At 39.9% G+C, this 12928-nt stretch overlaps 1 protein-coding gene across 12 annotated transcripts in view; it reads right to left on the bottom strand.

The window, feature by feature from the left end:
• EHBP1 (EH domain binding protein 1) overlaps positions 1–12928 on the bottom strand; it is a 415903-nt gene that overhangs the window by 197971 nt on the left and 205004 nt on the right. For all 12 annotated transcript variants that reach the window (XM_079792168.1, XM_079792171.1, XM_079792169.1 and 9 more), the window contains one exon: positions 470–651. In XM_079792168.1, the coding sequence (XP_079648294.1) occupies positions 470–651 (182 nt within the window). The remainder of the gene's footprint in view (positions 1–469; positions 652–12928) is intronic.

Here is a 12928-nt window from a genome sequence, read left to right as displayed (position 1 = left end):
TTGCTATACAATTTTTGGAAGGCTGAGCCAAAGAACATGAATTGGCAAAGGTTCCTTTAATTCTTTCATTACTCTTATCCTAAACTTTTCATTTTGGGTTCCTCTCATATCTCAGCTGAACCAAACAACTCCATAAATTGAACTGTCTATATTTCAGAGTACAACCACTTACACCAAAGACACTAAAATATAAAAACAAACATGTATGATATACTATAATATACAATTATAATATAAAATTTGAAACTTGCTGTAATCACTTTTATATTATTGTTCATTCCCTAGAGTCACAAGAGGCTATAAATAACAAGGAATTCATTTAATTCAGTCTCTGAAACTAAGAATGGTAAGAATGATTGGTATGTGGTAGGATGTTCTCAACTGTTGCTAATCTACTGAGTCCAAAGCTATAAACCTACAGTGTTTTAAAACACACTCTGAAGCAGCTCTCTAGACAAAATTAACTTACGTGGCTTTTCCTTCCCGGAGGAAAATGCAAGATAATGAAAACTGGAGAGTGGCAGATACAACTTTTTTAGACAGTGGCTTGAATTTTAACTTGACATCAGTCTGAGTTGGCATAGGGCTTGCATACTGTTTCATGTTGATGCTGCTAGTAGCAAGAGCTTTCCTTCGACCGGAAGGGGATTCCTGGAAGATAAAAAATAATTGTTATTTGGAGTCATTTACTTTATAGCCAAATATTTTAAAATACAATTTTAATAATATGATTAAACAACAATTGAGACTTCCTTCTCCAATGAATTCCTGTAACATAACAATGAAATAAAATTGTAATGAGTTTATATCACAACTTTTACATATGTAAGGCAGATATAAAATTGGAGAGAGCTGACACAGGCAAAAATAGGGGAAGATTTAACAACCCTCAATAACTCAGGAAAGGAAACTAGAACAGAAAGTCTCCAGGGCCCCTGTAAAAAGCACAGGGGCAGGTATCAAAGTTCTCAATAATTGTTTTCCTTCCTTTGATTATATTTAATATAACCTATCTACATTATAACGTAAAACTAATGATATTAGGTTACATTAACCTAATTAACCTTTCTGAATGCCTATACTTTTTAAGGAAACACCCAGCCTTGGTAACATTCTACCTCATTCTACCTATAAATACTGAATTCTATCCTATACTTTGAGTCTTATTTCTTCCTGGAGCCTTTTCTAATCACTCCAGTCTACAGTTCTCTCTCTTTCCTAAGATCACATATATCAAGGAAGAAACAGTTGGTTTCTCGGATCCTATGCCAGTGGCATACACTGCTAAGCAAACCCAGAAGATATAAAAAATCTTCTCCACATAGCAATTGACAATTCATCAAAAATAGAACACAAAATGAAACCTATTTGCTATCAAAGGTATTTAACATTCCATTAATAAACTATCTTATTTCAAAATGATCCCTTATAGAATAATAGCATAGGAGAACAATGATAACAGGACAGCAAAATAATGATTGGGTGTTAAGTATGAAAAAGACAAGGTGTCAATTCTGGAGAAATGTTATAATGAATAAGACATAATAATCCCTGATTATGTGTTCTAATGGCAAGAAAAAAATTTATTTTTTAATTAATTTTATTGGTGTGGCATTGGTTAATATCATGTGGGAAATTTTAGAAGGTCAATTTGTTAATAATGTAAATCAGAGGTCATACCATCATTAATGTAACCAGAGGTCATAAACTAGCATTTTGTAGAGTTTACTGGTCTGAGAGTTAAGACCTAAAATAAGGCTTAATTTCCAAATTACATGACCTTGAGTAAATCAGTAACTTGAGCCTCAGTAACCTTCCCTATAAAATAAGGAGATTAAACAAATCCATTCAAGCTCTACATTGGTTTAGTATAAAAGTACCAAGGCAGGAAAAACTACCATTACCATTTGAATTATTTAATAAATCTTTATTTGTCCTATGATTGACAAACTTGTCTAAAATTAGGATATACTAATTTAATCAAAACATTGAAACAGCCTTTTAAAATTTTTTGACATTTCTACAAGCAGAACAAGTAAAAAATGTAATATAGCATCCCTAAAGAATACCTGGTTTTAAAATGTGGTCTTATCTGTCAGATTATGCACAGCAATATTATACAGAACTATTAGTGCATGTAGATACCTTATGAATGAATTTCAAAAAAGCATCAAGCACTTGAGAAGGATTTAGGTTCTCTCAGAAGAAATACTTAAGAATATGCAAATACCCTCAACTGAATCAAGTTGAGCAGATGTTACTATCCCAAACAATACAAGTGATCTTTCCCTGGTCGATACTGTCAATCAAAGAATAAGATTAAGGCCCAAGGTTCTGACAATGTGCAAAATGAAAAAGTACGATCAGGGAGTATCAACTGATTACACTGATATGAACAATAATCTCTTATTGTACCTTTTGAATAGCTAACAACTTCTACATATAATATACAACTTAAAACCTCTTTTGAAAGCATAACATACAATGCACCACATATTATTTTCAGATTTTAGGGTTTATTAAAAAACAAAAATAAAAATAGAAGAGCTTGTTAAAAATTCTGATGCCTATCTCCCATTCCCAGAGATCCTAAATTAGTAAATCTGTTAAACATCTGTTTCATAAATTATGACACTGATCCATTAATAGTAATTATCTAATTTTATAACCAAATAATAAAACTATAAAACATAAGATAACTTGGAAATGCACATAATTTTGAAAGCCCAGTTTAAGGATGATTCCTGCAAAATCTAGAGTCTAGATGATTAACAATCTGTGGACTTCATTTTTTTAGATAAAAGTTATGCAGAAAAGGTTTTCTGCTGAACTTAGGGAATTTTTAACTATTTGGTAAATTGGTGTGTCTGGAAAACCCCCCACAGGAAATACAATTATTAAATTCTAAACACAATTAGCTATACTACTTAATTAAAAGCAAAAATTTGCTCAGTAATAACAAAACAGCGCTTATAAGATTTAGGCAGGTAAGCAGTACTCTTTTGAGTCTACAATATGCATTCCTGATATTATCACAGGATCTCATTAAAGTTTATGTCTTTGGGAGAAGGGGTTTGAATGGTGTTTCTACTAATTCTTCAGCTAGTGGAAACCCCAGCTTTACAAATCTTCACTTTTTATAACCATTGAGTCCAAATCTTTACCCACCCAAGACTGATATAATTGCTATCAACAGTTCTATAAAGAATGAATTAACTGATTGCATTGCTATATGAGCATATCTTTTACATCCTATAGTCCTCTTTAAGGGAGTAAGGACCAGCCAGGCAGGGAAAGTTTAGAGAGAATTACTGTTATTGATGCCAGAGTCCTAATGCTAACATATCGCATGCAGATGAGAAAAGAGAACAAAAATAAGAGAAAAATAGTAAGATAAATTCTTATAGAAAGGAAGTTAGATGACAAAAGTCAATAAGAAGTGATTACATATGTGTAGGTTTAAGTTTCTGCCTCTGGTTCCATGTTTATACATGGGTTAGTGAATTAGGCAGTATTTTGGGAATTACTTCAAAATCCTTAAAGCAGTTTTAAACTTTAGGGTTTATTAAAAAACAAAAATAAAAGTAGAAGAGCTTGTTAAAAATTCTGATGCCTATCTCCCATTCCCAGAGATCCTAAATCAGTAAATCTAGAGATGAGCCCTGCGTTTTCTAAAAATAGTAGTATTAAGTACTTCTCCTCCTCACTACCATCACCTCCCACCCCAAAAAACTCACTACTACCAGGTGATTCTGATCTAGTTAATCCAAAATCACACTTCCAGGCCCTGGCCAGATAACTCAGTTGGTTGGTTAGAGCAGTGGTCGGCAAACTGCGGCTCTTTGGCCCCTTGAGTGTGGCTCTTCCACAAAATACCACGTGCGGGCGCGTGCGTACAGTGCGATTGAAACTTCGCGGCCCAGGTGCAGAAGTCGGTTTTCAGCTCTCAAAAAAAATTTCAATCGTTGTACTGTTGATATTTGGCTCTGTTGACTAATGATTTTGCAGACCACTGGTAGAGCATCATCCTGATATGCCAAGGTTTTGGCTTCAATCACCAGTCAGAGTACATATAAGAATCAACCAATGAATGCATAAGTAAGTGGAACAACAAATTGATGCTTCTCTCTCTCTCTCTCTCTCTCTCTCTCTCTCTCTCTCTTTCTCTCTCTCTCTCTCTCAAAATCAATAAATTAAAAATAAAATAAATAAAATCACACTTACAGAAATAGTTCCCCCCTGAGAGATCCAAGTTGGCTGCTGATGGGACAGCAGGCTGCAAGATAGTGTGTGAGAGAACAGAAGGAGAATGCATGGATGTGTGGGGATTGTCTATATTTGTGAGTGAGGGACAGCTATATTCCAAGGAATTGTTGGGGACTGCTGGATGGGGCTCCCCTGGCCAAACAGCCTCTACTGCTGCTGAAATCTCTCCCGGAGTGGCTGGCTCTGCCGCAGAGACCGCACCACTTGAAGGGGAGAGTGGCGGTGATCTGAAGCCCAGCCTTACCTTCAACCGGGTAGACCTCGGGTACCTCCCAGGACCCTAAAACCACAAATCTCAGGGACAAGCTGCTTCAGCTTCAAACCCAGGAACACCGGGACTCTAGCCTCTCTGACCGTGGGCACCTAAAAAGTCTGTCCAGGAGGAGACAAAGCGGCGTGAATACGCGGATGAGCCCTGCGCCTTCTCATAGAGCAGATAAGAAGGAGCAGCTGAATCGATTACATCGATTACATCCACCCGGAATTGGTGAATTAAATACAGCTGGTGAGGAAATCTGTGGACGGAAAGGTCAGATATAGCCTAGGGCAGTGATGGCGAACCTATGACATGCGTAGCCATTTCAGATGACTCGCGGCCGCTGAGGCGGCGTGTTGCCGAGGATGAAACATTTGCGAAATAATGTTTTTTCCTCAAAGTGACACACTACCCGAGTTATGCTCTGTTTTTTGGCGAAGTTTGACACACCAAGCTCAAAAGGTTGCCCATCACTGGCCTAGGGAAAGGTGAGATCCGGGATCCAGGCTGGAGAAAGAAATGCGCGCAAAACGTGCACAGCAGGAAATAGAGTTTCAGAGGAAGACTACGTCCCATGAAATCTGCAGCTGTTGGGGTCAGTGTAGCCCTCGAATGTGGAAGGGGGTCCACAGTGCTGCTGGTAGAAGGGGACTATAGAAATTAACCCACAGCAGGGCTAGGCCCAGAAAGGCAGCCTGAAGTTCTACCAGTATACCGGCTGCGGAATGCCAGGGGGGAAAAAGACACGAGTCTGCACGCATCCTGTGGCTTTTCTTTCTCTTCTTTTTCTTTTAAAATCCTTGCTTTTGATTGCTAAGTCAGTACATAGGATCTTCCAATTAAAAAACACTCACCAAGACTGCAGGGGAAAGTTTTTTTTGTAGAACCTGGGGTTCAGAGTGGGGAGATGAGCAGAAAACCAGCTCTAGGGCAGTCTATTCCCCCAACCCAGTATTGAGTACTGCAGGGAAAGCAATCTAACTACTGGGTAGGTGAGGGGCCTTTTAGCACTGGATATCAATATAGGAACACTGCCACCCAGGGTTTGTATCAGAAATTGATTCTTGTGTAAATACAACTAAAGGCAGGCTGAGAAACAAAGACCCCGACTGCTTGAAAACAGGGTTGTGGCTCATGACACAGAGGAGTGGTGAACTTCAATACTGGGCTGTCTACCTGACAGGAAACAGACCTGCCAAGCAGAACAGTAGAGGAAGTGAACGACCTTCCCTACTTCACATTTTTATTTTTTATCTTTTACTTGAGAAACTAATTTTTTTTTCTCACTTGATTTTACCTTTTTTATTATATTTTTATTTTTAATTTCTATTACTACTACTATTATTTTATCTTTTTAAAAAGTTTTGTTTTATTTTTTCAAATTAAAAAAATATATACATTTTATTGATTTTTTACACAGAGGAAGGGAGAGGGATAGAGAGCTAGAAACATCAATGAGAGAGAAACATCGATCAGCTGCCTCCTGCACATCCCCCACTAGGGATGTGCCCACGACCAAGGTACATGCCCTTGACCGTAATTGAACCTGGGACCCTTCAGTCTGCAGGCCAATGCTCTATCCACCAAGCCAGTTAGGGCTATTTTTTTGTTATTTTATTTTATTTTGATATTAGTGTTCTACATTCTATTTTTATTTTTCCTTTAGCATTATTTTGCTCTATCTCAATTTTTCCTTTATTCTAACACTCTCTTCCTCACTTTCCCCTTTTGTCCTGTTTCTCTTACCCTGTTCCTGCTTTAGTTTTTCTGAATCCTTTCTCTTTACTCCCTGTGAAAAATTGATCTTACTCATATATCTAATTTCTGCTCCCCTGCTCCAAGTCGATACACACTTCTCTCTTCTCTTTCTAAATTTTCTTTTTATTCCTTTTCTTTTCCTTTCTATGTCTTCATGTTGTTTGTTTGATTGTTGATTAGTATGGTTTTTATTGCTTGTTTGTTTTTGTTGTTGTTTTTTTTAAATTTTACTTCAGTTTTTCCTCTCCTCGTTAGTTCTCTTCTTCTACTAATAGCTTAACTAATTCCAATCACAAACTCAGGCCTATCTACTCTCTATTCTCCTTTTCCAATAGTAAACAAATACATAGGTAGATAGATTAAAGAAGGGGAAAAGTTTTATATATATATATTAATTTTCTTTTGTATAGATACTTTAATATACCTTTTTTCATTTTTTGTATTTAGTTTTTTACTTTTTTTCTTATGCACTCATTCTCTTTCTACCAGCTCTATACTGAATTGTGGCTATTTCCCCATTCATTCAATTCCTTGACCTTACCTTCTGGAAATAAGCTCTGCTTCCTTAGATTCATCTGGGTGTTTGTTGTTTGGGAGTTTGTAGTTTACATATTTTGGATTAGTTGTTGTTTGTAGTTTGCATTCATCTCTGGGTGTTTGTTGTTTGCATTTTTTTGGATTACTTGTTGTTTTATTGGAGTTTTCTCCTCATATACATATATTTTTTTTACCCCTTTCTTTTTTCTTCTCTTTCTTTTCTCCCTTTTCTCAATATCATTTTTGCACTCTGTTCTATCCCCTAACTCTCTTATGTCTGGTGGTCACCTTTATTAGTATCATGAACCCCAAAAGACCGACATCAAGACACATTATAATTAAACTAGAAGCCCGGTGCATGAAATTCGTGCACGGCGGGGGGTTGTCCCTCAGCCCAGCCTGTACCCTCTCCAATCTGGGACTCCTGGAGGGATGTCTGACTGCCCTCTCACAATCCAGGACTGCTGGCTCCCAACTGCTTGCCTGCCTGCCTTCCTGATTGCCCCTAACCGTTTCTGCCTGCCAGCCTGATCACCCCCTAACCACTCCGCTGCCAGCCTGTTTGATGCTTAACTGCTCCCCTGCCAGCCTGTTTGCCCCCAACTTCCCTCCTCTGCCAGCCTGGTCACCCCTAACTGCCCTCTCCTGCAGGGTTGATCACCTCCAACTGCCCTCCCTTGCAGGCCTGGTCCCTCTCAACTGCCCTCTCTTGCAGGCCTGGTCCCTCACAACTGCCCTCCCTTGCAGGCCGGGTGCCTCCCAACTGCCCTCTCCTGCTGGCCATCTTGTGGTGGCCATATTGTGTCCACATGGGGGCAGGATCTTTGACCACATGGGGGCAGCTATATTGTGTGTTGCAGTAATGATCAATCTGCATATTACTCTTTTATTAGATAGGATAGAGGCCTGGTGCACGGGTGGGGGCCAGCTGGTTTGCCCTGAAGGGTGTCACAGTTAAGGGTGGGGGTTCCCTTGGGGTGTGGGGCGGCCTGAGCAAGGGGCCTGTGGTGGTTTGCAGGACGGCCACGCCCCCTGGCAACCCAAGGGGAGGCCCTGGTATCTGGAATTTATTTTCCTTCTACAATTGAAACTTTGTAGCCTGGGGCGGCAGCCATTTCTGGGGCGGCAGCCATTTCTGGGGCAGCAGCCATTTCTGTGGCAGTTAATTCACCTTCTACAATTGAAACTTTGTAGCCTTAAGCGGGTGAGCCCGGCCAGGGGGTGCAGAAAGCTGTGCTTCCCCTGTTGCCGCCGGCAACCCTGGCCTGCTCTCTCAAGCTCCATTCTGCCGCCATTTGTTTGAATTTGTTTACCTTCTATAATTGAAACTTTGTAGCTTGAGTGGAGGCTTAGGCCTGCAACGGCTATGGAAAGCTTGGCTTGCTCTGTTACCTGGGAAACCTTGCTCTCTGTGGCTGTAGCCATCTTGGATTGGGGTTAATTTGCATACTCGCCCTGATTGGCTGGTGGGCGAGGCTTGACTGGTGGGCGTGGCTTATGTAGCGGAGTGATGGTTAATTTGCATATTACCATTTTATTAGAGAGGATTGGCAAACACCAACAGAAAAGCAAGAATCTTAACGGCTGCCAGAGAGAGATAGAAAGTTGCCTACAAAGGATCCCCCATCAGATTAGCGACTGATTTCTCAACAGAAACACATCAGGCCATAAGGGAATGGAATGAAATATACAAAGTCATGCAAAGGAAGGGTCTGAATCCAAGAATACTGTACCCAGCTAGGCTATCAATCAAAATTGAGGGTGAAGTCAGGAGCTTCACAGACAAAAAAGGATTAAGGGAGTTTATTACCACCAAACCAGCAATGCAAGAAATGCTAAAGGGTCTACTTTAAAAAGAATAAATAGGAAGGGAAGAAGAAAAACAGGCATAAAGAATAAAAATGGCAACAAACAAGTAACTATCAATAATAATTTTAAATGTAAATGGATTAAATGCCCCAATCAAAAGACATTGGGTAGCTGAGTGGATAAGAAAAAATGACCCATATATCTGCTGTCTACAGGAAACCCACCTCAGAACAAAGAACTCACACAGACTGATGGTGAAGGGATAGAAAAACGTTTTTCAGGCAAATGGAAATGAAAAAAAAAAAAGCTGGGGTAGCAATACTTATATCTGACAAATTAGACCTCAAAGTGAAATGCCATAACAAGAGATAAGGAAGGCCACTTCATAATACTAAAGGGAGCAATTCAACAAGAAGATGTAACTCTGGTAAACCTATATGCAAGCAATACAGGAGCACCCAAATACATAAAAAACTTCTGGAGGATACTAAGGGAGAGATTGACAGCAATACAGTCATACTAGGGGACTTAAATACCCCACTAACACCACTGGACAAATCCTCTAAACAAAAAAATCAGCAAAGAAACATCAATCCTAAATGACCCACTATATCAGATGGAATTAATTGACATCTTCAGATCATTTCACCCCAAAGCCACAGAATATACATTCTTCTCAAGTGTACATGGGTCATTTACAAAGACAGACCACATATTGGGACACAGGCAGTCTCTCCAAATTCAAGATAGAAATCATATCAAGCATCTTCTCAGATCACAATGGCATAAAACTAGAAATCAACAACAATAAAACAATAAAAAAATCAAACATCAGGAGAATAGATAGCATGCTATTAAACAATGATTGGGTTACCAACGAGATCAAAGAAGAAATAAAAAGCATCATGGCCACTAATGACAATGAAAATACAACAATTCAAAAATCTATGGGACACAGTGAAAGCAGTCTTGAGAGGGAAGTTCACTGCACTACAGGCCTACCTCAAAAAACAAAAACAATGGTAATAAATTATCTAACCATACAACTCAAGGAGTTAGAAAGAGAGCAACAAGTAAAGCCCAGCGTAAGCAGAAGGAAAGAAATAATAAAGATCAGAAGGGAGATAAATGACATAGAGACCCAAAAAACAATACAAAAGATCAACAAAACCAAGAGCTGGTTCTTTGAAAGGATAAACAAGATTGATGAATCTCTAGCGAGGCTCACCAAGAACCAAATAAACAAAATCAGAAATGAAAGAGGTGAAGTAACAACCGATCCCACAGAAATACCAACGATTATGAAAAAATACTATGAACAACTCTATTCCAACAAAATGGACAACCTAGACAAAATGGGCATATTCTTAGAAAAATACAAGCTCCCAAAACTCAATCAGGAAGAATAAAAAAACCTAATAGGCAGATAACTACCAAAGAAATTGAAGCAGCGATCAAAAATCTTCCAGCAAACAAAAGACCTGGTTTGAAAAAAGAGGTAGAGGAAGACATAAACAAATGGAAGAACATACCATGTTCATGGATTGGTAGAATCAACATCATTAAAATGTCCATACTACCCAAAGCAATCTACAGATTCAATGCAATCCCCATTAAAATACCAATGGCATATTTCAAAGACCTAGAACAAACTCTCCAAAAATTCATCTGGAATAAAAAAAGACCCCAAATAGCCACAGCAATCCTGAGAAAGAAGAACAAAGTTGGAGGGATCGCAATACCAAATGTCAAGCTATATTACCAAGCCACAGTTCTCAAAACTGCCTGGTACTGGCAAAAGAACAGACATATAGACCAATGGAACAGAACAGAGAACTCAGAAATCAACCCAAGCCATTATGGTCAATTAATATTTGACAAAGGAGGCGAGAGCATACAATGGAGTCAAAACAATCTCTTTAATAAACGGTGCTGGGAAATTTGGACAGATACATGCAAAAAAATGAAACTAGATCACCAACTTACACCATACACAAAAACAAACTCAAAATGGCTAAAGGACTTGAATGTAAGACGGGAAACCATAAAAATCCTACAAGACTCCACAGGCAGCAAAATAGCAGACATATGTTGCAGCAATATCTTTATAGACACAGCTTCCTAGGGCAATGGAGACAAAGGAAAAAATAAACAAATGGGACTACAGCAAAATAAAAAGCTTCTGCACAGCAAAAGAAACCATCAACAAAACAACAAAAAGCCCACTGCATGGGAGAACATATTTGCCAATGATATTTCCGATCAGGGCTTAATCTCTAAAATTTACAAAGAACTCATACAACTTAACAAAAGGAAGATAAATGATCCAAATCAAAAATGGTCAAAGGATCTAAACAGACACTTTTCGAAAGAGGCCCAGAGACATATGAAAACATGCTCAAAGTCACTAATCATCCGAGAGATGCAAATCAAAACGACAATGAGGTATCATCTCACACCTGTCAGAATGGCTATCATCAACAAATCAACAAATGACAAGTGCTGGCGAGGATGTGGAGAAAAAGGAACCCTCCTGCGCTCCTGGTGGGAATGCAGACTGGTGCAGCCACTGTGGAAGACAGTATGGAGTTTCCTCAAAAAGTTAAAAATGGAACTCCCATTTGACCCAGTAATACCACTCCTAGGACTATATCCCAAGACACCAGAAAGACCAATCAGAAAGGATATATGCACCCCTATGTTCATAGCAGCACAATTTACAATAGTTAAGATTTGGAAACAGCCTAAGTACCCATCAGCAGATGAGTGGATTAAAAAACTGTTGTACATCTACACAATGGAATACTATGCTGCTATAAAAAAGAAGGAACTTTTAACATTTGCAATAACGTGGATGGAACTGGAGAGCATTATGCTAAGCGAAATAAGCCAGTCGGAGAAAGATAAATATCACATGATATCACTCATATGTGGGATATAATGATCAACATAATTTGATGAATAAGAATAGATCAATCTACAGACAAATGGTAGGGGAGGGGGGGATAGAGAGCAACCAAAGGCCTTGTATGCATGCATATTAGCATAACCAATGGACACAGACACTGGGGTGGTGGAGGCTTGCCCGGGGTGGGAATGGCTGGGGGGGGGGGGGGGGGGTTAATTTTGGAAAAAGGAGACATATGTAAAACTTTAGACAATAAAAAAAAATGTCCATGGAATCAAATCTAAATTTTGCACTAAACAATTTAGTATTCTGGAACATGATATAGTATCACTGAAAAGTAAAACAATATTTAACAAGGTATTTGTTCCATTTTGAAGATATCATTTAAAATAGCATGTAGAGAAACCAAGATGGCGGCCTAGGTAAGCACCTAAACTGCTGCCTTGCACAACAATTTCAAAACAACAACTAAAAGACAGAATGGACATCATCCAAAACCACAGGAAAGCTGGCTGAGTGGAAATTCTACAACTACAAGGTAAGAGAAAAGCTCACAGATCAGAGGAGCCGAAAAGCTCTGAGGTAGGGAGATGCGCACGCAGAGAGGAAGGGTGGCCGAGTGCCTGGCTGGCGGGAGGGAAAAGGAAGCCCCCGACTGCACTGAACCCCAGTTCCGGCCGAAACCCCGTGGACACAGGCTCATACTGGTGGAGTCTGGACTGTAGAGAAAGGCACACGGAGAATCGGAGACTCGGAAACTCGGGGGAGCCGCGGTGGGGAAGGGTCTGGAGGCGCACGTGCACGCACACATCAGTGCATGCAGAGAGGTCTAACTGTGGAGGTTGCTGCAAGCTTTTCCTAGCGGAAGGGAGTCGGAAGCTCCTGACTACACTGAATCCCAGTTCCGACTGCACTGAAACCCAGTTCCAGGTGAGCCCCTGGGAGACCCACGCTCTTACAGGGGGATTCTGGACTGTCAGGCAGAAACTCAGGGGAGCCGCGGAAGGAGGCGCATGCGCAAGGGCAGGGCTAACAGGAAGCCAAGACTGTCAGCTCAGCCCTGAGACTCCGCCCCATCCAAGCTGAGCACAGAGGCTTTTGCAATTTTGCAAGTCTGATCCTACAAGGCTGTCTCCAATACAGAAGGTCTCGCGGCGTAGACACAGCTGATACAACCAATTGGCCTGAAGGTCAATTCCTCCCAGTGATACCAACAACAATCAAGACTTAACTACAACAAGGCTGTACACACAGTCCACAAAGGGGAGCACCAAGAGTGTCCACCTCAGGTAACTGGGGAGGCTGACCCATTGGACACCTAGCACACAAAGCCACCCCACCAAATCAGGGAAGCAGCGAAAATGAGGAGACAAGGAAACAGATCACAAACGAAA

This window comes from Cnephaeus nilssonii (assembly GCF_951640355.1).
Source record: "Cnephaeus nilssonii genome assembly, chromosome: 15".
Lineage (NCBI taxonomy): Eukaryota > Metazoa > Chordata > Mammalia > Chiroptera > Vespertilionidae > Cnephaeus > Cnephaeus nilssonii.
The sequence above is the reverse complement of the archived record's forward strand: the minus strand, read 5'-3'. Positions and strand labels throughout refer to the sequence as shown.